The sequence below is a fragment of the Neophocaena asiaeorientalis genome, unplaced genomic scaffold (genome assembly GCF_003031525.2).
Source record: "Neophocaena asiaeorientalis asiaeorientalis breed wild unplaced genomic scaffold, Neophocaena_asiaeorientalis_V1.1 scaffold242, whole genome shotgun sequence".
Classification (NCBI taxonomy): domain Eukaryota; kingdom Metazoa; phylum Chordata; class Mammalia; order Artiodactyla; family Phocoenidae; genus Neophocaena; species Neophocaena asiaeorientalis.
In genome coordinates, this window is record NW_020172451.1 from 771,950 (window position 1) to 798,210 (window position 26,261).

The 26,261-nt window shown below is 47.8% G+C and overlaps 1 protein-coding gene across 4 annotated transcripts; it reads right to left on the reverse strand.

Moving 5' to 3' along the window:
* Positions 1–25,797, reverse strand: ZBED4 (zinc finger BED-type containing 4). Of its 4 annotated transcripts, XM_024737493.1 has the most exons (4): positions 25,298–25,797; positions 17,328–17,530; positions 16,871–17,018; positions 1–5,150 (listed from the first exon to the last, which is right to left on the reverse strand). In XM_024737493.1, exon 4 carries the CDS (start codon positions 4,808–4,810, stop codon positions 1,286–1,288), a length of 3,525 nt encoding a protein of 1,174 aa, XP_024593261.1. In that variant the 5' UTR covers positions 4,811–5,150; positions 16,871–17,018; positions 17,328–17,530; positions 25,298–25,797; the 3' UTR covers positions 1–1,285. The 4 variants fall into 4 exon arrangements, with proteins under 4 accessions (XP_024593261.1, XP_024593259.1, XP_024593260.1 ...); XM_024737491.1 differs by lacking the exon at positions 16,871–17,018; XM_024737492.1 differs by lacking the exons at positions 16,871–17,018; positions 17,328–17,530.
* Positions 25,798–26,261: the final 464 nt, after the last annotated feature.

Sequence of the window (26,261 nt, forward strand, 5' to 3'; positions counted from 1 at the left end):
TAGAAAATTGCAAATAAAAAGTTTAATTTCAGAAACTGGGTTCACCATTTATAAATACACTAAAACGTAGTCGATGCAAATTCAGATTAACAACAGGTACAGTATCTGAACAAAACGCCAACTTTTCTAAAAGGCCACAGGCAAATCAGTGACTTGTTTCACCCAGAGTATTTACCTGGTTCGAAATAAGAAAATGAACCCTTTTCTAGACACTGAGGCAAAAACTTTGAAGACGTATTATTGTTAAAAAAACCTGATGACTGATACTCCATTTTGATGTCCTTGGGATTCTAAAATATCCCATTGATGGCTGAATCTTCCCTATTATCAAAAACAAAATCTAAACACCTAAGGCTATTCTTACAACTGTATTATAGCAATCTTCTTCCCTGTGAATAAGCCGCCTCTTCTAAAAAGGACTGTATACATAATTTGATCGAATTGGGGGTCACTGCACAAATTTCAAGATAGCTTCATGGTGTAGAGCCACTGAGTCAGAGGCTTGGAGATTCCATCAACAGGATGCTGTAAACGTGTCACGCTGCGCACTAGCTACACAGCAGGCACCACCGGCGCTCACTGTGAATGGCGGGGATGTGTCCGAGCTAACAGCCCACGTGGCACCGAGGGCAAACCCCTGAAACGGCAGTGCTCTCTCCCCTGAACCCTACATGACTGACATTCCGGGATACGTGTGAGTGCAGGCTTGTCTTCGAAAGCCACGTCTCTGTCGTGTAAACAGTCACCTCCCAGAACACTCGCCGTCCCCTGAACGTACTTTGGAGCCTGCAGCCAGGAACTGCTCAGTCGGGATGGCTTGAACTCCACCTCCTGTACACAGGTTTTGTCTGACAGCCACAAGAGCGGTTTTGTTGCAATTAAAGCAATTTTAAACTAAAGTACAGTACCTGATTTGTGGTTTTTACATAATCGAATAAAGAGCCTACTGAATAAAACTGCTTATATCTCCTCCGCCATTCTAGTAAAACAAACTCCTAACCCCCAACTTTTAAAAAATTTTACAGTTACGAATGAAAACCTAATCATTGTATTTCATAACTGACAAGACAGGCTGTTTCTACTGGACTTCTTAAAAAACACACCGTGGTACCTGGCCTGAAGGACTGGGTAAGGCACATGTGGACATGACGGCGAGGGCCGGGACGGGAACCTCCCGTGGACGTGGACCTGAGCGCCCGGCCTGCTGTCCCGCAGGGCCCCGACCGCAGCGAGCCGCCAGCCCGGGACAGATGCTGCTTCTCGTCTGGTGGCTCCACCGTGAGCTTCAATACTGGAAGCATATTAAGGGAAGATTCACTTTCAGAAAAATAAGTTTCTCGAAATGCTCCATCGTGAGCCGGGACTGGCCAAAGCTGCCGTTCTCAGTGGGTGTGCTGAACAGCCTCTCGGAGGGAACGATGCTCGGGGGGCAGCCCAGAAACCGCATGGCCAAGGTGGAGAGGCCCGGCCAGGCCGCCCTCTTCAGGTTCCAGTAGGCGAGCGGGTCACAGCTGTGCTCCAGCACCTCCTCCTCCAGGTACGCGAGCACCATGTCCTCCGGGACCTTCGTCCTCCCTCTGGGCTCGGTCTTCTTCATCTTGGCCATGAGAGACCACAGGCTCTCCTCGCCGGCACAGTCTCGCGGTGGGGAGCCCGGGTTGCATCCGTTGGAGACGGGCGTGGGCTCTGAGGTAGAATTCAGCGTTTCTAGTTCCCTGATCAAGTCCTGCTTATACTGCTCCGCCTCCTCCTCAGAGAAGAGGGAGGCTTTGTAGCGCGGGTCCAGCAGGGTGGCCAGCACGTACCTGGGGTCGTGGAGGGTGGCGGACAGGCGGCTCACCATGGCCTCCCTGAGGGACTTGAGCATGGTGTCAATGCCCATGGTCTCCTCAAACAGCATCTCCACCCTCCTGTTGAGGATGTGGATCATGGGGATGACCTGGCTGAGCGTGGACACGTGGGTGCTCATCTCCCGCCTGGCGGCGTCGAAGGGCTTCAGCGCATGGCAAACGGACTGCATCACCTCCCACTGGTCGCAGCTGATGAGCTCCCGGAAGTTACACTCGACAGACAGCTCGTTCACCGCCCTCTTCTGCTCGATAAGCCGCTCCAGCATGTGAAACGACGTGTTCCACTTGGATGGGACGTCCTGGAGGAGGTGGTGGGGCGGCAGCTCGTACTCTTTCTGCAGCTCCGCCAGCTTTGCTTTCGCCCGGGGCGACCGGTGGACCCGTTCGCATATTTTCCGTGCAGTGCTGAGTAGGTTCTGGACCATCCTCTGGCTCTTGATGGCCTCGCTGACGATGAGGCTGACCGTGTGACTGAAGCACTGCACACTCGAGCGGGCCCCCTCGTTCAGGGCCTTCCCTATGCTGGGGCTGTCGGTGACCGTGATGCCCACCTGCAGGCCAGTGGACGTCACCCAGGCCTCCCACCAGCACTCCAGCTGCTTCTGGACGCTGCCGCCGCTGTAGTCGCAGTCGACCTGCGACACGTCCAGCAGCGCCGAGCAGTGGTGGTCCTCGCGGTGCGGTCGGGCCGACGACTCAAAGGTGACCCAGTGGGCGGTGAGGGTCAGGTACTCCCGGGTCTGGCTGCTCATCCAGATTCCAGACGTGAAGTGGACCACACCGCTCTCGGCTTCCTGGAGATGTGACATGATGATGTGTTTCACATTGTCGTACATACCTGGGATGGCCGTCCTGGAGAAGTAGGACGGAGGGGGCAGAGAGTACTGAGGTTTCAAGTATCCGAGCAGCCTATTGAAGCCAACGTTGTCCACAAACGAGTACGGCTGGAGGTCAAGTGCGATCATTTCAGCAACGAGACTTGTTATTTTTTTGGCAACTGGATGCGAATCATAAAACTTCTCGTTGGTGTCATCGCAGGAGGAGGCGCCTGCCGACTCTGAGCTCAGGGGCCCACGGGCACCAGGAGGGGAGGGTGGCGCCGTCCTGGGGGCGTCGGGCTTCAGCACGCCACCGTGGAACCGCTGTAGGTGCCTCAGGAGACAGCTGGTGCCCAGGTTGGTCGGCTTCTTGCCTCTGCTGATGGTCCGGCCACAGTGCAAGCACACGACCTTCGTGGGGTCTGCGGAGCAGATAGAAAAGTGATTCCACAACTTGGAGGTCTTTTTGCTGTTGACGGGAAACATAACTTGATTGTTTTTTGTGACCATGGTCGGCAGGTCAGTTAATCTGGAGGAGGAAGTTTCCGCAGAAGCCAAGGTGGCGTATGGCGAATTCGCCAAGCTGGCCCCCAGAAAGCCCTTCTGGTTCCCAACGACCTCCGGGTGGCGCCTGTAGAGATGCCGCATCAAACAGCTCGTGCCCACGTCGCCCTTCTTGCCCCGGCTGATGACGCAGCCACAGTGCCTGCACACGGCCTTGAGGCTGTCCGTGGGGGCCAGCGAGAAGTGATGCCAGACTTCCGACTTCAGCCTCCTCATGACCTTCTTGTTCTGCTGGAACACGGCACCGGACTCGAGTGGGCGAGGGCTGGGCGTGTCGCCCGGCTGCTTCTCGGGAGAGGACGCCCACGAGGCCTCACCCACGTCAGAAGAGGAGGACAACGCCCACGTGTCTTCCACCTGCGTGTCTCCGAGGTTCCAGTGTGCTGGCGGGTCCTCCGCCAGCCGGTCGGGGGAGGAGGGCGCAGAGGCGGAGTCCTGCACCGGCTTCCCCGGAGACGAGGACGTGGGGCTGGGCTCTCCGTCAGGCGGCGGCGGGGTGGGCAGCAGGGTTGGGGGTGCGGAGTAGGGGGGCGGCACGCCGGCGCCCCCGCCGTTCTCCCGAAGCACGATGGCACGGTGCGCCCGCCACATGTGCCTGATGAGGCAGCTGGTGCCCAGGTCCTTCCCGTTCTTGCCCCGGCTGAACTCGTTCATGCAGTGGATGCACACGGCCTTGGAGTTGTCCAGGGGCGACAGGTAGAAGTGCTTCCAGACGGCAGACCTCCTCCTGGACCCGGATGCGCTCCTGGGCAGGGGGAGGTTTTTCTCAGCCCCATTCTCTGCAGGCTCGTCGCAGTGAAGGCTGGAGGGCTGGGGAGGCGGCCCCGCCAGGGCTTCATCCCTGCTGTACCTCTCAGAGACTGACACGTCGGAGGGGGCCTCTTCGGAAGAAACCACAGAGCCAAGTTCCTCTGTCACCTGATGGGGAGATGGGCTCTTAGAGGCCGTTCTGGGGACGAGTTTGCCAGGTGATAGGACGGTGCCCGGGTCTCCGGCATCAGTGGGCGGCGGGAGCCGCGGCAGAGGAGCAGGGAGGGGGGCCGGGGCCGGCGCGCTGCCGTTTTCCTCCACAAGAACGGTGGGGTGCGCCCGCCTCACATGCCGCATCAGACAGCTGGTGCTCAGGTCCTTCTCGTTCTTGCCCCTGCTGAACTCCTTCATGCAGTACGTACAGATGGCCTTCGTGCTATCCCGGGGCGAGATGAAAAAATGCTTCCAAGCCGGGGACTTCTTCCTGGAGCTGATGCCGCGGCCGGAGAGCAGGCTCTGCGTCACGGCCTCCATGGCCACGCTGTACAGGGTGCTGTTATACTGTGACAATAGAGCCCCGTAGTCGTCCTCGGGGTCAGGAGAGACGCGCCTCCCCGGGGGCTGGCAGCCACAGCTCGCCTCTCTGCCCTCTGCCCGTTCATCCCCGCTGCCAGCCCGTTTCCTGTTCTCCTGCTCGTTTCTAAAGTCCATTCTTTCCAAACTGTGGTCAGCGATGTGATCGTCATCTTCCTCTTCTATTTTAAAATGTATCTGATCAGAAGCAAAGTCCCCACCCGCTTCGGGACGCGTCTCCTGGTGACTCTCCATGACTGACCATAACTATTCTGGCTGCCTCACGATGCTGACCGCCTGGGCTGGTAGAAAACTGAGGCAAACGCTCCTCTGTGCCTCCAAATGTACATTATCTCCAGTTCTTTCAAGAGAATCCTATCTTCCGGGATGCTCATGAATATGGCTAATCATACATCTCACTGAGGAGTAGACCAGGGAACTGGTGAGCGCGTCATCAGGGTGCGGACCGCTGCCTTCCAGAAGTTCTACTCTTAAACACTCCACGGTGCAGACACGCATTCATGCCGCGGGGACCTGCTTGTCTCAGACACAGGATCGCCGTCATCTTGGTGGCACAGCGATCCTTCTGCATTATCTACAGAAGAGGAGATCAAGTCAGACACTGGACTCAGTCACATTTCAAATCTACACTGTCATGGATATACGAGTCTCAGTGTATGCAGAGAAAGGAATTCCATAATGGGAAATTAAAACAGAAAAGTCTGTTCCTTGACTTTTTTACAAACCAGTTACACAATGAAAGTACCCTCTAAATAGACATGTCCCCCAAGAAGACAAACAGATGGCCAAACAGCACGTGAAAAGATGCTCAACGTCACCAATCGTTAGAGAAACGCAAATCGGAACTACAATGAGGTCCCACCTCCCACCTGTCAGAACGGCCATCATCAAAAAGTCTACAAATAACAAATGCTGGAGAGGGTGTGGAGAAAAGGGAACCCTCCTACACTGTGGGTGGGAATGTAAATTGGTGCAGCCACTATGGAGAACAGTATGGAGGTTCCTTAAAAAGCTAAAAATAGAATTACCATGTGATCCAGCAATCCCACTCCTGGGCATATATCCAAAGAAAACCACAGGTGAAGATACAGGCATCCCAGTGTTCATAGCTACACTACTTACAGTAGCCAGGACATGGGAACAACCTAACGTCCACCGACAGAAAATGGATAAAGAAGGTGTGGTCCATATACACGATGGAACATTACTCAGCCATAAAGAAGAGTGAAATAAAGCCATTGGAGCAACATGGATGGACCTGGAGATGATCATACTAAGTGAAGTCAGAAAGAGAAAGACAAATATCGTAAGATATCACTTATATGTGGAATCTAAAAAAATGATACAAAGGAACTTATTTACAAAACAGAATTAGACTCTCAGACATAGAAAACAAGCTTATGGTTACCAAAGGGGAAAGGTAGGGGGGAGGGAAAATCAGGACTTTGGGAGTAACATATACACATTACTATATATCCAAAAGGGGAGAAAAAGATGGTAAAGAGAAAATACTAAGACTCGGTAAGGTCCATCAATCTAATTTTAGCCCTTCTAGTTAATAGGTATGTAAAGGTATCTTATTCCGGCCTTATTGGCAATGTCCTTAAGGACTGATAATGTTGAACATTTTACGTGTGTATTTGCCATTAGGTCCATCAATCTAATTTTAGCCCTTCTAGTTAATAGGTATGTAAAGGTATCTTATTCCGGCCTTATTGGCAATGTCCTTAAGGACTGATAATGTTGAACATTTTACGTATTTGCCATTTGCTTCTCTCCGTTGGTGAAGCATCTGTTCACGTGGTTTGCCCACGTTTTCACAGATTGTGTATTTTCTTAGAGTTCTTTACATGCCTGGAAAGAAGCCCTTTATCAGGTATATGATTCTAGTCTGTAGCTTGTCTTTTCATTCTCTTACCAGTATTTTTGGAAAAGAAATGCCCTTAATTTTAGTGAAGTCCAATTTACCAATTTGTTCTTTCATGGACTGTACTTTTGGGGTTGTATCTAAGAAAGATTTTCTCCTGTGTTTTCTAGAAGTTTTATATTTTATACTTAGATCTTTGAAAGATTCAAATTCATTGTTTTGCATATGAATATCTAATTGTGCAAACACCATTTGTTGAAAAGACCATCCTTCTCAACAAAAGGATGCCTTTGTAACTTTGCTGAAGATTAGTTGCATGTGAGTGCCTATGCTCATACGATTTGTCCACAAATGTTGGCAGCAAACTGTTTATGTATGTAAACATGATACAAGTGTGTGTATTGAACAAATTGTACCCTTTAAGTAAGTGCAGTTTATTGTATGTCAATTACACCCAATGTGAAAAAGTAGGAAATATGTATGTACACTGGTCTGTGCCCCCAGTTTCTGACACAGAGCTCCTAAAACCCTTGGCAGTTCCTGAGTGACAGGAACATCTCTTGTTCTAACGAGGTGACTCCTGGATGGAGGCCCATGACCAGAAAGAGCCGCGGCCAGAAACTTGGAACTCTCAGCCACACCCCCACCCCCCAGGACGGGCTGGAGACTGAGTTAATACTGATCACGCCCATGTGATGAAACCACTATAGAATCCCAGTTGTCCGGGGGTTAGGGGAACTGCTGGGCTAGTGAACACAACCACGTGTCGGGCGGGTGACGCACCCCAACTCCAGGAGGACAGAAGCCCCTGCACTCAGGACCCTCCCAGACCTCGCCCTGTGCATCTTCACGTGGCTGTTCACCTGTGTCCCTTATCGTATCCTTTTCCTACAGTAAAGCAATACATGTCAGTAAGGGTTCCCTGAGTTCTGTGAGCCACCCTAGCACTTTATTGTGGGAACCCAGACTTAAGCCGTTGGTCAGAAATACAGGGGACAACTGCGGTTGGTGTCTGAATGGGAGCGGTCTTGTGGGACTGGGCCCTGACCCGGGGAATCTGAGGATGACTTCAGGCGGTCGTGTCAGAACTGAACTGAGGGGCGGCCAGCTGGTGCTGGAGAACGGCCAGTGTGGACACAAGACCACATATCGGTGGCCAGACGTGAAGCATTCTGGGAGCAGAGCATCAGAGGAAAGAAGACACAGGACACAGCCTACACAACCAATAAAGTTGTATTTTAAGAAAGGCACGGATTGTCAGGTTGGGTAAAAAACTAAGACTAACTATATGTTGCCTACAAAAAACACGTTAAACATCAAGACACAAACAGGTTCAAAGCGAAAGGACGGAAGGGGGGAGTACAGTAACACCGGCCGGGAGCAGGCTGGGCCCAAGTCAGCGTGAGGCGGGGGGCGAGAACGACACAGAAGCGGGACGGGGACCTCACATAAAAGGACAAAGGGGCCAGTGCATCTGACGTGCACACAGCTACCAACAGACTTCCCAAATGCATGAAGCAAACCCGACAGACCTAAAGGGAGACTTGACCAAAATTACAGATGGGATTTCACACCCCCATTCAGTAGTTAACTAACAATTACACAGAACAGCAGTAAAGATAACGGAAGACTTTCAATCACTATCATCAACTTGACCTAAATGACATTTATGGAACAGTCCAAACAACAACGGAATATCACTTAAAGGTGGACACAAAACATTCATCAAAACAGACTGTTCTCTGGACAGTAAAGCAAATCTCAATAAATTTAAAAGAACTGAAATCAAACAAAGAATGGTCTCCGACAATAAGGGAACTGAATGAGAAATCAACGTCAGAATGATATCTGGAAAAATCCTAAACATCTTCAAATAAATAACACTTCTATATTAAGCTGAGGGTTAAAGAAAAAAAATCACAAGGAAAAGTAAAGCAAATTTAATCCCAAAGCAAACAAAGGGAAGGAAACAATAAAGAAAAGATTTGAAATCACTGAAATTGGGGGCGTGGGCGAAGAGGCAGGGGAGGAAAAAAGAAAAAAAATCAATGAAACCTAACACCGGTTCTTTGGACAGATCAACAAAATTGGCAAACTTCTACAGACTGATTAAAGAAAAAAAAGACATAAAATTACCAATAGCAGGAATTAAAGAGGGGATTTTTCACCAAAGATCTTACAGATGCAAAAAGATAGTAAGGAAATAGATGAGTGACTTTATGATGGTAAAGTCAGCAGCTTAGATGAAACGGGTAAATCCTGGAAAGACACACATTACAAAAACTCACAAAAGAGATAACCTGAACAGCCCTCTATCTCTTTTAAGACCTGAACTTGTAGTTAAAAACCTTCCCTTAAAGAAACTTGCAAGCCAAGATGGCTTCACTGGTGAATTTCACCAAACATTAAAGAAAAAAAACCTGGTGAAACACAAACTCTTCCAGAAAATAGAAGAAACACTTCCCAAGTCTTTTTTTTATGAGGCAGTATTACCCTGACTCTAAAACAAGCAAAGACATTAGAAGAAAAGAATCAGATTCATATCCCTATGATCATAGAAAAACCTTAAGAAAATGTAGCAAGTTCTTAAAAATTTAACAAATCAAATTCAGCACATTAAAGATAATACACCGTGAGTAAGAGGGGTTCATCACAAGCATGTCTGGTTTAACCTTCAATGTTCAACCAACAGAATTCACCACATTAATGGAAAAAAGGAGGAAAACCATAGAGTCATGTCATTAGATGCAGAAGAACATTTAACATCATTTCTATTCCTATTCACGACAGAAACTCTCAGCAAGGTAGGAAGAGAGGAGAACTTCCTCAACCTTATGAGGGCTTTTAGGAGCACTCTACGGTTACCGTCACGCTGGGCAGGGAAAGCTCAGGAACGAGGCAAGGACCCCCCACCCCTGCCTCACACTTGCACCCAGCGTCACACTGGGGGTCCAGGCAAGAGGCAGGTCAGGAAGGAAAGGTCACACTGCTTTAGTCACGGAAGACACAGTTCCCTATGTAATAAAGGTTATAAGGCCTCTGTGAGGAAGTGCTGGACCTCAGTACGCTCAGGAAGGTCACAGGCTCAAGGTCACTCTGCCCTGCAGCTCCTTCCCTTACGGCCTCGGCGCCCGGATGTCTTCTCAGTCCTGGGCAGCCTCGTCCTCATTCCTCTCTCCGGGTCTGGGAGAAACCAGCTCTTCTCCCTTCATGGCAAACATTACATCCCAGGTTGACTCTGACTCTCTCTGGAGATGCTCCTGGGGCAAGAGCACGGCGTGACGAGAATGAGAGAGCTGACAGTGACTGTTTACCGTGGGTTCAACCTGCGTTGTCTCACTTAAACCACATGAAAATCTTTTGAGGAAGATTCAGTTTGCGATTTCTCCTTCTACACACGAGGACCCTGAGGTTTAGAGAGGGTGAGAAACACGTCCAGGGCACACGGGTGGAGACAGGCCACTGCTCACATGCAGAAGTGAGTACTGGAAGCCCTGGGGGGCCAGAGCGGTGCACAGAAGACAGGAGTGCAGGAAGAAGAAGAGATGTGGCTGTGACTGCAGCGACATGGACGGACCTGGAGATGATCACACTGAGTGAGTGAGACAGAGACACATACCACGTGAGATCACTTATACGTGGAATCTAAAATACGACACAAGTGCACTTATCTACAAAACAGACTCAGACTTGTGGTTGCCAAGGAGGAGGGCAGGCGGGGGAGGGAAGGATTTGGAGTTTGGGATTAGCAGGTGCAAACTAGTGTCTATAGGATGGATAAACAACAAGGTCCTACTGTATAGCACAGGGAACTCTATTCAGTATGCTGTGATAAACCACAACAGAGAAAAACCAGGAAAAAAAAAAAGGCAGTTCAGATCAAAGACTTCAGAGCACAGATTCGAGAGTCCCTACAAACCCCAAGCAAGATTTAAAGAAAAAGAAACAAACAGTGTTAAAAACAAGAGATAAAGCAGATAAAAGTGACCAGGGAGGGAGGCGCACATGGAAATACCACCGAAATCCAGACTCTGGGAAACTCTACAGGACAAACAACCCAGCTTCTTTAACAAATTATACTTGAATCCTGGTCTGAATTAGCAAACTGTATAATAACATTTTTTAGACTATGTGGGAAACTTGGATACTGAAGTAACATTCGATATTAAGTAATTCTTCGTTTATCAAGGTATAAAAATACTGTAGATAAAACGTTTCAAAGAATCCCATCTTTTCAAGATACTTACTGAAAACTATCCCGATGAAATATGGTTTCCGGTACCTGCTTTAACATAACTGGGTGGGGGGAGGGACACAGATGAAACAAGAGCAGCCCTGAGCTGGTAATTGTTAAAGCCAGGTGATGAGTGCACAGGTCATCACACTAGTATATATTACACCACTTCCATAGGAATTCTTTTAAGAAAACATAACTAGACAGACTACTGACCTTTCAAGAGAAGCAACGTAAACCAGGAGACAAAGGAATGCTATCTTCATAGTTGTGAGAAAAAGAAAAGCCAAACCAGAATTCAATACTCAGCAGAAATACTCCTGCAGGAATTAATATGAAATAAAAACACCGTCAGACAAATCAAACACAGAATGTGTCACCAGGTGACCTGTACTGAAGCAAATACAAGAGTGTTCTTCAGGCAGAAATAATCCCACCTGGAAATTCAGTGACGCACAGAAAACGACAAGAGTTAACAAAACAGTAATGGTGGGTAAAGAGTGAGGTGCTTGGTGCGCCCGCTGTCACTGCGGTGCCTTTGTTTCTAGGCCCTTTCAATGGAATTAAGTAAAAACCATTAATACACACGTACGCCTACATGCACACGCACAGGTGGATAAAAACCACATGTTCACGCTGACGCCTCCAATTTCAATCCAACCTCCCAGGATCACCCGAGCCTCCCCAGTTCCGTATCTGTAACTTCTTTCTCCAATTGCAAGAAATCTGGCTCCCACTAGCCTTAAAAGATTTGCTCATTTGTTCAATCCTTCAATATTCAGAAAGTAGTTTCAGAATGCTAACCCACACCACCAAGGAAACACAAGCTTTTGAACAGAAATATTAGTTTATACATTTTTGTCTTGGGGCTTGAGGGTATATAAACAAGCACTGTGTCCAAGAGTTTCTTGGGTCAGTTTTTTCTCTTAAGTGTAGTTATTTATTCACTTGAACTTAAGTTCATTGTTTCAGTTGGTAATACAGCGCAGAACTAAAAGAGCAAACCCACAAGCTCATGGATGAGACCAACAAGAAGACAAACCTGACGAGGGATTTCCTTCACTCCAAAATATAAGCCAACAGGACAAACCAAGAATGTATGCAAGGCCCATGCGGTATTAGATCTGTACAGGCAGAAAAAGAAAGCAGCCCTGGGCATGTGATTACTGATAGTCCCAAAGTAGCCAACAGGTATTCACCGGGAGCCCCGAGGACCAAGCTGCTGACACTGGGAGGAGCTTTCTGCACTCATCAGAGTGGACGTATGTCAGTGGTCCAGCGTAAGGTCCAAAGAGGCTGGAGAAAAACCACCCAGCCCATGCCTCCTCCAGGACAAAGACCCGTTTCAAAGAGGAACTGCTGGGAACAGACTCTGAATTGAGCAGTTCAGGGACAAAAGAAACAGCAAAGGAAGGGTAGAGAAGGAGAACTCTCACGACGCAGGCACTGCTCAGAGTGGCAGGTGAGGACCTCCATGACCCAGTGGCTGCAGGACAGCAAAGGCAGTGCTAGGCAGTGTCAACATCAAACTGTTCACAACTCTGGGGCTTAAGCCAAGGCTTGCAGCAATCTGAGGAGCATTTACTTAAGAAAAACTGTGGGAGCTCGTTAGAACATTTCACTCCCATCCATCCTTCCCCACAGGAACCACAGGACCACGGGAGCTGTGAAAACAGCAGCCTTGCAGCCACCAGAGGGGCAGACCTGGCCTGCGGTCCCTCAGAAAGTCCCACTGTCTGCAGCACTGTCACCATGTGACCTTCGTCACAGGTCCCTGGAAAAGCCCTGCTCACAGGGCACGGTAGTTATTTGACCCGATTCAGAGCCTTCAGTGGGAAAAGCCCTCTCCCTGGGCTTCTGCTGAAAAACAAACAGCTGCACTTCTGTATCATCACAGTTGCCTAACCCTGCAACTCCAGTGGGGCAAACGAGAGCCTGGCCAAAGGCTGAGAAGGAAGATGGGGGGGACGCGATGTCTGCAGGGAGCTGTGAAAGGCTCTGACACATCCCTGCAGCTGTAGAAGGACAAGCCCAGGAGAGACCTGCGGGGCCACCCCATCTCTCACCTCTGGCTGACCTTGAAGCCCTGTGCAAGGAGAAGGTCCAACACACACACGCACACGCACAGGCACAGGCACACGCACAGGCAGCTCTTGGCAAAGATAGCGGGCGCATCTGTTGGCAGCGTTTAAGGAAATCATTCAGCTCAGTGGATTTCAGGAAATCACTGACACCAAGCTAACCAGGCAGAGACTGAAGTGTCCAAACACTACAAGGAGTACAGCCTTTTCAGAATTAGTCCAGGAAGGTCACTAAGGGAACAAACAGGCAAAAACAGAACAAACCCCCAGCAATAACAAATGATGTCCAGTTTTCCACAAAAACAAAAAAATGACAAGACACGCAAAAAAAAAAAAGCAGGGAAGTATGGCCCACACATGGGGGAAAAATAAACCAAGAAACTGTTCCTGAGGGTGTCCAGAGGTTGGACTTACTAGACAAAGACTTTAAATCAGCTACTCTAATAAGCTGAAAGAACTAAAGGAAACCACATATAAAGACACTACAGGAAAGTAGGACAATGTCTCCCCAAGTAAGTATCAGTATAGAGAGAAAAATTATGAAAAAGAACCAATGATGAACTTAGAAATTATGGAGCTGAAATGCGTAACTGTAACGAAAAATTCACTAGAGGGGCTTGGTAGCCAGCGGAAGAAAGAACCAGCAAACCTGAAGGGAGGCCAACTAGAACAGCAAGACAGAAAGTCAGTGAGGACACAGACGACCTGAACAGTGCTGTTAACCAGCTTGAACTGGCAGATCTACACAGGGCTCCATCCGACAGCAGTACGATACTTACCCTTTTCAACTGCACACAACACATTCCACAGTACAGACCAGAGGCTGGGCCATAAAACAAGTATTAATAAATCTAAAAGAACTGAAATGATACAAACATATCCTTCAACCAGAATGAAGTTAAATTACAAGACAGTAACAGAGGAAAATTTGAAAAATCAATAAATATTTGGAAATAATAACACATTGCTAAATAATCCACAGGTCAAAAAGAAACTACAAGGGAAATTAGAAAGTATTTTCATCTGAATGAAAATAAAAACACGACAAACCAAAATACATGAGATGCAGCTAAACTGGTGCTCAGAGAGAAATTTATAGCTTTAAACACCTATATCAGAAAAGAAGACATATCTCAAATCAATAATGTAAACATTCACCTCCAGATAAAAAGAAAACAAAAGCAAACTAGAAAAAGAACAGACCAAACCAAGGTAGGAAAAAGGAAATAATAAAGATTAGAGTGGATGCTAATGGAATAGAAAACAGAAAAGTGATATAGAACTTCAATGAAACTGAAAGTTGGTTCTTTGAAAACACTGACAAAATTGACAAATCCCTAGCTACATTAACCAAGAGAAAAAGAAGACATAGATTGCGAAAACCTGGGAGCATTACCACTGCCTCCTCAGAAACTAAATGAGGGACTTTCCTGTGGTCCAGTGGTTAAGACTTTGTCTTCCAGTGCAGGGGGTGTGGGTTTGATCCCTGGTCAGGGAGCTAAGATCCCACATGGCTTACGGCCAAAAAACCAAAACATAAAACAGAAGCAATATTGTAACAAATTCAATAAAGACTTTAAAAATGGTTCACATCAAAAAACCTTAAAACAACAAAAAAAAGTAACTAAATGAAATATAAGACAGGACCATGAACAACTGTCTACCAACAAATTCAGCAACTTACATGAAATGGAAAAATTCCTACAAAGTAACAAATTAACTAAAGTGACTCAAGAAGTAACAAAATCAGAATAGACCTATAGCAAGTAAAGACATTGAATTAGTAACTTAAAATTTTCCCATGAAGAAAAATGTAGGCCCAGATGGCCTCACTGGTGAATTTTATCATTTACAGAAGAAATGATATCAATACTCCATAAACTCTTTGAAAGAGGATAGAATACTTTCCAGTTTATTCTAAGAGGTCAGTATCACCTGGGTACCAAAGCCAAAGACATAACAAGAAAACTACAGATATTCCTAGATACACAACGTCAAACATAAAAATGGAAGCCGCCACATTTTCATTAGTAGATAAAGACTGCAGAATAGGAAGCACCATGAGTTAGGACAAGTTATCCTCAGCCACCTCTCCTTCTTGAATGTGAAAAATTAGTATTAGGACTTCCCTGATGGCGCAGGGGTGAAGCATCCGCCTGCCAGTGCAGGGGACATGGGTTCAAGCCCTGGTCCAGGAAGATCCCACATACCGCGGAGCAACTAAGCCCCATGAGCCACAACTACTGAGCCTGCGAGCTACAACTACCGAGCCTGTGAGCCACAACTACTGAGCCTGCACTCTAGGGCCCACAAGCCACAACTACTGAGCCCGTGAGCCACAACTACTGGATCCCGTGCACCTAGAGCCTGTGCTCCACAACAAGAGAAGCCACCATGATGAGTAGCACGTGCACCACAATGAAGAGTAGACCCTGCTCGCTGCAACAAAGACCCAATGCAGCCGAAATTAACTATAAATAAATCAATTTATTTAAAAAACAAAACAAAACTAGTATCAGATAAAAATGAGTGTGGCAGGCAGAGTGATCGGTCCTCAAAGAAGTGCACGTCCTAATCCTCAGACCTGTGATTGTGTTAGGTCACACAGCAAAGTAGGATTATTAATAAGGACGCAGATGGAATTAAGGTTACTGATCCAGGATAATAAGAAGACTATCCTGGATTATCTGGGTGGACCCAATGTTATCACAAGGACCTTTAAAAGTGGGAAGAAGAGGCAGAAGAGAGACTTCACAAGGTCAGAGAGATGCAGTGTTGCTGGCTTTGAAGACAAAGGGAGGGGGCCCACATCCAAGGACACAGGCAGCCTCTAGAAAGTGTAAAAGGCAAGGAAACATTCACTGCTAGAGCCTCCAGAAAGAAAGGCAGCCTGCCAACATCTTGATTTAAGCTCAGTGAGACCCATCTCAGATTTCTGACCTCCAAAGTTATGCTGTTTTCAACCACTCTGTGACAATTTGTTAAAGCAGCACTAGAAAACTAAAACAATAAGCAACAGAAAAGAATTAAGGTCAAATCCTACAAAAGGATAAGAGAGAAAAAAAAAACGAAGACCAGAAAAACATCTCTATAGATAATGAAAGCACACTAGAAAAATATAAGCACAAATTACATGAAAACTATAACTTATTTCAAAAGAAGCTAAAGAAATTAAGAAAATAATACAAAAGAACAAAATAAATCAGAATAGAAAAACACTGAAATGAGGTTATGGATCCTAAGAAAATATTACAAGTAAAAGTAAAATGTCATTTTACAAATCGCAAATCATGAGGCTAGGAGAGAAAAAGGCGAAAGTTGGAGGGGGAAGAAAGAGAAAGAGCCTTATCTGTTCAAACAAGAGAATGAAGCCAGCAAAACGGGGCGGTGGGTGGTGGCCGTGGGCCGTGTATACGGCCTCCCTGTAACCTGAAATCTTCAGCAAAATAAACACACACGCTCAAAAACAAAAAGTAAAATGCCATTTTAAGAATAAAGACTAAGAAGCAACATAAGAACAAATAAACCCCACAGATGATTTCTTAAGATAAACAGAAGAGTTTAGAAAATAAAGTTTTTTAATGAAGAAGAAATGAAGAGCTAAAAAAGACTCAGGAGAAGCTGGCCAATTGAAAACACAGGCAAAGAAGATCCAACACATGTATAATCAGAGCATCCCCCACAGAAAAAGGAGGGCACAAAGCAAAAGAAGAGAATACTAAACACTTTGAAATAAAAATTGTAAAACTACGTATATTGAAAGAGCATATCGTAAAGCTGAGAAAATCCATCCTTAACAATTAACACTGAGGTACATTCTAGGAAAACCACTGGACTTAAAAAAAAAGAAATGCCATTGAGGGGAAAACCAAGGTCACGTACAAGGGAAAGAAAATAAAATTGTCATGAGTTTGACAGCAATGTTTTATGCTATAAGACAACAGAATAACATATTTAAGATATCTGAGGAAAAAATATGTGAGCCAAGCATTTTATATCCAGTCAACCTGGCTTACAAGTATAAGGGACACAGAAAAACTATTATCAACGTGCAAGAATTCAGGAAATATTTTTCCTTGAGTCTTCCCGGAGAAATCTAACAGAGAACGAACCTCAACCAAAAAGTCTAGAGAAACACTGATGAAAGGACCGTGTGAGCGCTCAGTATACACTTCCTTGCAGGACTAAGACCGAGTGAGGGTCTCCGGGAGAGAGCACAGTAGGCAATGGTCACCGCGCTTCCACGTAGAGCCCGAATCACTGCAAAGAGGGATGGGAAGACGATGAGAAGTCTTTGGCAAAAAGTATCAACCTGTTCTCAGTAACGACACAGCCACTGTTACTCGGAGACTGAGGTGTGTGCAGTGAGAGTGAAGCACAGGAGTGGCCAGCAATAGCACAAGACCGTCACCTCCCATGTCCCTGAGAAGCAGCGTCCTCAGACAGAGACCGAGGCCCAGGGCAAGAGGTCAAATGCACATCCTACAGCCGGTGAGCAGGACGCCCATCCCAGCTCTGCCCACTGCAAAGGCCTAAAAACAGTGACCAACCCAATGGGAATGAGCTTACCTGACATCCGGACTATAGTTGTGAAACATCATTTCCCATTAAAGAAGACCAGGGCTTTTGAAGGAATGGCTGATTGCAGGTCTTGGGCAGGAAGAATACAAAATGAGCCTAGAACATTCTGGCACACCAGAGAGCAAGGAACCTCTGAGAGAGGACGAGAATTGTGTCAGAAGGATCTAGGCGCCAACTTGTAAGGGCTCCCACTGTCCAAAAAAATGAGATAATTTGAACGTAAATGAGGACCGTCATAATAATGCATTAAAGCACATCAAATATGTTAAATCTAGGAGTGCATGACACCGAGATAAAAGGCTCGATTGGTCACCTTTGGAGGATGATAGGAAACTGATAAAGAAGCAAGCATTCTTCTTCAGTTTCCTACATAAACTACAGCACCAGATAACCACGGAGGAGCTAAGGACAGGGTCCTCTTACTCCAAGCCCAGCTCATGAACAAAGACGCAGTAACTGAGCCGGAACGTCCCTGTCCCATAACTTTCACTGATTAAAGCCTGCAGGTCTGTGCATCGCTGGCTGCCAACAGCAAAGAGAGCGAGAGCCTCACACACGAGGTCCTTCCTAAGGGAGCAACACAGCAGCCAGGAAGGAGGCTGAACCTCATCAGGCCTTAGATCCACCACCAATTTAAAGGAACCAAGAGCAGGCAAACACATTAAACCACACCTGAGGGCCGTGGCTGGCAAAATCCAGACTGAGAAACACGAGTCCACCCACCTGGCTTCTTCCACACCAAACTCCCACGGGAGGAGGGGGTGCCCTGTAGGTAAGGGACTGAAACGTCACGTGAAAAACAGGCAACACTTAACTACTGCTTAAAGACGTGCAATCCCGTCGTAAAACTACGAAGAAAGGGAAGTGTCTGGCATCAAAGGGAGGGATGTGGCTGGGATAGGGCACGTGGAAGGATTCCACCCAAGGGATGGTTACAAAAGTGTCCACCTTATCATCATCCATCAAGCTATTGATTTATGCAGTTTGTCTCCGTGCCATACTTTATTTTTATTTTAGGCCGTGTTGGGTCTTAGTTGCAGCACGCGTGATCTCTGCTGAGGTATGCAGGATCTTTTCCGTTGTGAGGCACGGGCTTTTCTCATCTCTAGTTGTGGCGCGCATGCTCCAGGGTGCGTGGGCTCTGTAGTGTGCGGCACGCAGGCTCTCTAGTTGAGGCGCACGAGCTCAGTAGTTGCCCCGTGGCATGTCAGATCTTAGTTCCCTGACCAGGGATCGAACCTGAGTCCCCTGCATTGTAAGGTGGATTCTTTACCACTGGACCATCAGGAAAGTCCCCCTGTGCTATATTTTAAGAAAAAAAGGTTTTTAAAAACCTCATGAGGGGCTTCCCTGGTGGCGCAGTGGTTAAGAATCCACCTGCCAATGCAGGAGACGCGGGTTTGAGCCCTGGTCCGGGAAGATTCCACATGCTGTGGAGCAACAAAGCCCGTGCACCACAACTACTGAGCCTGCGCTCTAGAGCCCGCGAGCCACAACTACTGAAGCCCACGCGCCTAGGACCCATGCTCCGCAACAAGAGAAGCCACCGTGATGAGAAGCCCACGCACCGCAACGAAGAGTAGCAGCCAAAAATAAATAAATTTATTTAAAAAAAAAAGATAAAAAGGATTTTAAAAACCTCATGAGGGGCTTCCCTGGTGGTGCAGTGGTTAAGAATCCGTCTGCCAATGCAGGGGACACGGGTTTGAGCCCTACTCTGGGAAGATCCCACGTGCCACGGAGCAACTAAGCCTGTGCGCCACAACTACTGAAGCCTGCGCTCTAGAGCCCGTGCTCCGCAACAAGAGAAGCCACCGCAATGAGAAGCCCGCGCCCTGCAACGAAGAGTAGCCCCCGCTCGCCACAAGTAGAGAAAGCCCGCGTGCAGCAACGGAGACCCAACGCAGCCAAAATAAATAAATACATAAAATAAAATATTTTTTCCAACTTTAAAAACACACACACACAAAAAAACACCTCATGAAACTATCGTGACACAGGCAAGGACCATCCCAGCAGGAGGGAGGCCCCACCCCACTGCCCTCGGCACAGACGGGAGGGTCAGGCAGGCCCGGGGTGTAAATGCACCCACACGTGTGAATGTGCATCTGGAACGTGGTCATCCGGAGAGACTTTCACCTTCTATTTTATGTATTTCTCTACTACTGGGCTAGTTTTGTACATATTATTTCAAAATCATAGATAACAAAGATGTTTCTTTTTCTTTTTTTTTTTTTGGCCACACCGCACAGCATGGGGGATCTTAGTTCCCTGACCCGGGATGGAACCAGGGCCCTCTGCATTGGAAGCATGCAGTCTTAACCACTGGACTGCCAGGGAAGTCCCTGTTGTTTCTATTTTAGGAAAAATGCTGTCATTTGCTCTAACAGCTTACTACTAAAGAAAATAATTTTTCTACTATTTTAGCACCAAATTTTAAAAAAGACAAAAAAGCACGTTAGCTTTAGTTTTCCAACCACAAAAGGATTATGTTGCTGAGGCATTTTTGATACTTTTCTATGTGTGTGAATAACAATTTGGTTTTTGTCACCTGCCCTAAAACTTTGGAGGCTACTCTGGCCTTGAAAGGTGAGGGCTACCTATTCACCGTGCATCTGGATGGCATCTGGAACCAGCCTTTCCGTGGTTCTGCTTCTGTTCTCCAGCAAATCAGATTTAGTCTAAAATAAAATCAGTCAGCATGAGTAGTAAATAGGGCAATCAATGGCAATAAGGGAAACGGTCCTTCTAGAACAAATCCCATCAGTTTCCTTGCTGTGGGTGCTGCCTGCAGCCCCTGGCCCCCCAAGGCGAAGGGTGCCCAGTCTCACTCAGCCCCACTCATCTCTTGATAGCTAGAGGACTGCTCTGAAGCACCGAGGAGATTAAGAAAATACAGGTACACTTGAACAGTGAGCACGGCGCTCCGAAATTATGAGCAGAGACTGGAGGGAGAGGATGATGAGGGGTAGAAAGGAGGCATCCAAAACCCACATTTTCTGAAATTCACTTTACATTTTTTAGTTTCAAAGCCGAAAACACCTAAAAGTAGAGGTAGCTAATCAGAGGATCCTTTCCATGGGCTAGTTACAAATATACGCGTGTGTGCTTATTTCTGCAGGATAAAGTAGAGATAAAAACGGTTGCTGGGCTTCCCTGGCGGCGCAGTGGTTGAGAGTCCGCCTGCCGATGCAGGGGACACGGGTTTGTGCCCTGGTCTGGGAAGATCCCATATGCCGTGGAGCGGCTGGGCCCGTGAGCCATGGCCGCTGGGCCTGCGCTCCGCAACAGGAGAGGCCACAACAGTGAGAGGCCCGCGTACTGCAAAAAAAAAAAAAAAAAAAAAAAAAAAAAAAAAAGGTGCCTATAGGGGCTTCCCTGGTGGCGCAGTGGTTAAGAATCCTCCTGCCAATGCAGGGGACACAGGTTCGAGCCCTGGCCCGGGAAGATCCCATATGCTACAGAGCAACTAAGCCCGTGTGCCACAACTACTGAGCCTGAGCTCTAGAGCCCACGAGCCACAGCTACTGAGCCCGTGTATCACAACTACTGAAGCCCGCACGCCTAGAGCCCGTGCTCCGCAACAAGAGAAGCCACCGCAATAAGAAGCCCGCGCACCGCCGACAAAGAGTAGCCCCCGCTCACCGCAACTGGAGAAAGCCTGCGCGCAGCAACAAAGACCAAATGTAGCCAAAAAAAAAACAAAAGTGTTGCCTATAAAGAGTGGAGGAGATAGGAATGCAAGTGAGATTTCTGATCGTACCTTCAAAAAGAACTTAAAAACAAAAAAACACCTTAAATTTTGCTAAGTGATTTCATTAGCAGTCATAACATAATATTGTCATTTTATCCATTTTTTGTGTACTTTAGCATAAAACAAATAAGTAATTATGCCAATGGCATTAAGGAATCATAATTTTCTACTCAATGCCCTGTGGTGACCTAAATGGGAAGGAAATCCAAAAAAGAGGGGATATATGTATATCTGTAGCTGTACAGTAGAAACTAACACAACATTGTAAAGCAACTATCCTCCAACAAAAATTAATAAAAAAAAAATCAAAAATTTCAGGATAAGAAAAAGACAGAGGGACCTTCCCTGGTGGCGCAGCGGTTAAGAATTCGCCTGCCAACGCAGGGCACACGGGTTTGATCCCTGGTCTGGGAAGATCCCACATGCCGTGGAGCAACTAAGCCCGTGCGCCACAACTACTGAAGCCCGTACACCTAGAGCCCGTGCTCCGCATCAAGAGAAGCCACTGCAACGAGAAGCCCGCGCGCTGCAACGAAGAGTAGCCCCCGTTCGCCACAACTAGAGAAAGCCCGCATGCAGCAGCAAAGACCTAATGCGGCCAAAAATAAATTAATTAATAAAAAAAAAGGACATTTTTTAAAAATCAAAGGAATTAAGTGAAACTATATAATTTTAAATCTGCATTGAAAATATAACTCTTGATGTTGTAAAAATACATTTCCTAGCTCTGTGCACCAAACCAACACTTAAAGCTGCAGTAATACCCAGAGACAACAAACAGATCTAATACCTAGATCTTGGTTTCTAAATACCTTCTGCACCAAAGGGAAGCAAAGTGCTCTGCAGAAAGAGCTCGCTGCAGCTCTGGCAAAGGAACGGAAGGCAGCAGAAGGGAAGTGCTGCCAGGATGATGCCGAAGTAGCACCCGGAGCCGGCTTCGCCGGGGCTCCCGACGGGTCAGTCACAACCATCTGAACACCAGAAAACAGAACCAGAGGACTTTACTAGACTACGATGTAACGAATAAATGAAAACCTGTTAGTCAGCACTGATACTCAGAGAAGAAAAAGGACAAATAAAAACATTTGCCACAGCGCAGGTGAATATTACAGCCACTGCTCCCCAGAAAGAGGTAATACAAGGAGAGAATTCAGCATTTTTCCTGTCTTCCTTGAATGTAACGGACAAGGGAAACACAGATGAAACACAGAAAGAAAGAACAACAGCCCTAGAAAGTGGGCGTCAGTCCCAAAAGGACAGCCTCTGAGGGCGGCAAACAGGAAGCCCGGCACCACCCACGTGAAGACGTGCAGGTCCCCGGCTGGTGGCATCCAAGGATGGGAAGCAGCTGTGGACACCGAGGGCCGACTATAACTTATCCTCGGATTTCCGACTATGCGGAGGGTGGTGCCCCCAACCGCCTGCCGTGTTGTTCAAGGGTCAACTGTAAACGACAAAAAGGAAAATGGCAAACAAACCCAGAACATGGGACATTCGCGAGACAACTGGCCTAGTCTCTTCAAAAAGTCAGTGTCACGGAAAAAAATGGGGGCGGGTTATTGTTCCAGAATAAAAAAGTCTAAAGAGACAGACTCAGTGCAGTGACCTGGACTAGATTCTGGTTTGGAACAAACAAGCTAATAAACACAAGTAGGGAAATCGGACTGCGGCTTGGCCACTGAATGTGATGAGGGATTATCGTTCATTTCCTTCACAGCTGGACTGCTGGTGAGAGAGAAGAACATCCCTTTGCCTCTTCTTTTTCTTTTTTGGGGGGGCCACGCTCTGCGGCACGCGGGATCTTAGTTCCCTGACCAGGGACTGAACCCAGGCCACGGCAATGCAAGTGCTGAAGCGCCAAGACCTAACCACTGGACCGCCAGGGAATTCCTCCCTTTGCCTTTCCTTAGAAGAAAAGGACACTTAGAGGTGAAGTGCTGTGATATCTGCAATCTCCTTAGAGAAAGTCTGGAAGCACCATACAGGCGAAGGTGGCAGCCATGGCAGTGCCATGGCAATGTCATGACACGTGCTCCATCTTGGGGCAGGTCGGAGAGCGCCACGGACTGTTCTTCCAACTCTCCACAACACCGCCTTTAAAATACAGAAGCGTATCTGCTTTCAACTCAAAGTCCACGTGCTCCCCAAGAGCTGCCAAGTACACCGAGGGCATCAGGGCCGCCACCGGCACCCCTGCCTGGCTCACCCTTGGACGTGGTAGTCTTTCCACCAAGGCCATAAATTAAGATCTGGTCCACGTCTGAGAGTAACCGTAGCACCTTCTGAGGGTGGAGAGCCATGACTCACATATTCCAGGGGTGGCAACAGCGTCAACTACCTCCCATGCAGAAGTGCCAGCACCCACTCACATGGAGAAACCACCCCCCAGGCCTGGCCGAGCTGAGGCGGAGGACCCAGACTCAGAGCCAGAGCCCACCGCAGAGAGGCGAACTCAGAAACCTAGAACCGGAGCCACTTCCATGATATGGTCAGAAAACCTGATACGGCCACCCTGGAAACAAAGCACATTCCAGAGGAGGCAAACAGACTCCGTTCGGGGTGGCTGGTCCCTGTTCTACCCCTGAAATGTTCTGGGTCACAGACCAGGGCTATCTGGGTTGCTCTGCTCTGTCTTTTTGAGGGTCCCTTTACCCAACACCAGCACCTTTCCCCCCGGCATACAGGGCAGTCCCACCAGTGACAGGTTTGAAATTGCTGCTGTGGCTGGAAGCTGCTGGAAGAGTGTTTAGAGTCCTTTTACTTCCAAGATGTGGCACATGGCCTGCGGCAGAGTAACCGGAGCTCTCACCAAACAGCACACAGCTCCCTCCGCCGCTGCCTCTGTGGCACGAGAGCCACAAGGTAAGGCTCAGTTAGCCGTGGCCCTGGATGAAAACGCAGTCCCTTGGTTTACATCTGTGGGGGCGGGGTGCAGGCCACACGGATCAAAGAGCCATCACACAGAGCCCCCGGGTGGGTCAGCGGGGGACACCCCAGCCCAGCCCAGCCCAGCATCAGTGGTTTCTACGACACAGACTTTGCGGGGGGGAAAGGGCGGGGCCTGGCAGTTGGAAGGCCTTCACCTGAATGCGAGCAGAAACCAAGCAGAGCGGGCACCTGATCAAGGCTGGGAAGGGGGCTTTACGACAGGACATGGGCTCAAACGGAGGGGCCAACCTCTCCCACAGCAGTGGAGGCCCTGCTGCTTCTTACTCAGGGCCTCCACTCCATCACCCCCAGACCCTGCAGGGCGGGGCTCAAAGGTCCTCTCCCCCTAAAAGAGGTCTTCCCGGAGCATGCTTCGCACACTGCCATCACCCCCGCCCTCGCCTGCCTGTGCTCTTCCTGGAGCACCCTTCTCTGGTTTGAGTCCATCCCACCATCACTATGTTAAGTTCTCCTATGGCAGGGCCTTCTTTTAAAAACCACCGTTGCCCCCAGCAGGTAGAACAGCGCCAGGTGCAGAGTAGAGAGGTGAGAAAACCTCATGCAGAGTCCGGCACCTTTGTCTCTCCTGGTCCCCTCTACCTCAGAAATAGGGGGTGTGAGAAGAAAAGACTTAATTTTGTTCCTAACAACGCCTTCCAGGATTTGAACTACCAAAAGCACACATCAAACAATTAGCTAGGAAGTGATGTGAACTAATCCAGAATGATGCAAAGTCAGGCAATGACAAGTAGGGTGAGGGAGAAGGGCAGGAGAGACAGGGCTGTGGAAAGGGCTGAGCACCTGGAAGGTGACTGACAAGAAATCCGCTGTGACCCAGACACTGAAGGGAGGCCTGACCGAGAGGCTGCAGGACGGTCGGGGCTAGAGGCAAACTGTGCCTTTTTATGTAGCTAAATTCATCCAACACAAAACGTACATACGAATGATGGTTTCTACAGCTTATGTCAAGTCCTGAGATGTAAACAGCACCTTAAATATCAAACAGTAACTAGAAGAATAACAGTCGCTGTCTCTCAGTCGCAAGCCTTGTGCAGAGAAGCTCAGAAGGAAACACAATGCTGGTGAGGGAGAGTCACAGGGGCCCCCAACCAACCATCAGAGGCTCCTCACTGTGCCCCAGAGTCGCTCACCTGCCCCCCTCCCCTCGCCAGGCAGTCCTCACACTGAAGGAGGAGATCAGACCAGAGTTCAGATGATGAAGGAGCGGAAGCCAGGCAAAGAGAAACACACACACAGAGGGAAGGACAGCACTGACCGCCGTCACCGCTCTTCATGCCGCAACAGCTCCACTGCCCGGTGCTGGCCACGCTCCAAACTCCTCGCCAGACAGGGATCTGAAATACAGGTACACACGTTTCCTTTGCTACGTAAATTCCGCATCGGCTCCTTTGCGCAGACACAGAATTCAATCGGTGACCCTAATAATTCACTTAAAACCTTTCCCAATGCGTTAGGAACATTCTTTGCACAGCTTGAGTTACTCACAAACCTCCTCCTCTGTGTGGTGACACTGAAAAACAGGGCAGAGTTTTCATGTCCAAAAACATCAGGAATTAGCCAAGAACAGTGGAGGAGGAAGGGGTGTCAAGCAAACACCTGTGAAGTGAACGCAAGTCTGAGCTTTCTTCCAAGATAGGAGGTTACCTTCTTGAAGAGTCACAGACTCTCTCTTAAGATTTCTAGATCTTTTCCTGAGAAAATGTAAATCATGATGAGCAGATATAATCTGTTTAAGGATTACAGGAAGTGTGCAGCCCTGCATGGACAGCCCATTGGAAAACCCTGAGTACGGTTTCCTCTCACAAGATAACTTTGTATGGAAATTAATTCATAATTGAAATTTGGCTTATTCAGAGCACTTTCTAAAAACTCCAACTAAATCCTTCATCGTCTCCTAATTTTATCACCATGATATAGAGAAAACATCAAAAATTAATATAAAAAGTCACAAGGATGCGCCATTATCGTACTGGTGCGTTATCACACTCGTCTCATGAAAATCTAAAGTGGCTTTTTCAAAACTATGGACTTGATCTTAAAGCTGGAAGGAAAAAAAAACCTATGGACTGATCTGATCAGAGTTAACTTCAAAGCAAACAACTTCCCTTTTTTAGGAACATGAGAATGCCAACAGAAGTTTCTCCTGATGGCTCAGCTTGGCAGGGACTTGCTTCCAGAGAGGTGCATGTATTTGTCTACTGAAATTCACCCAAAATACA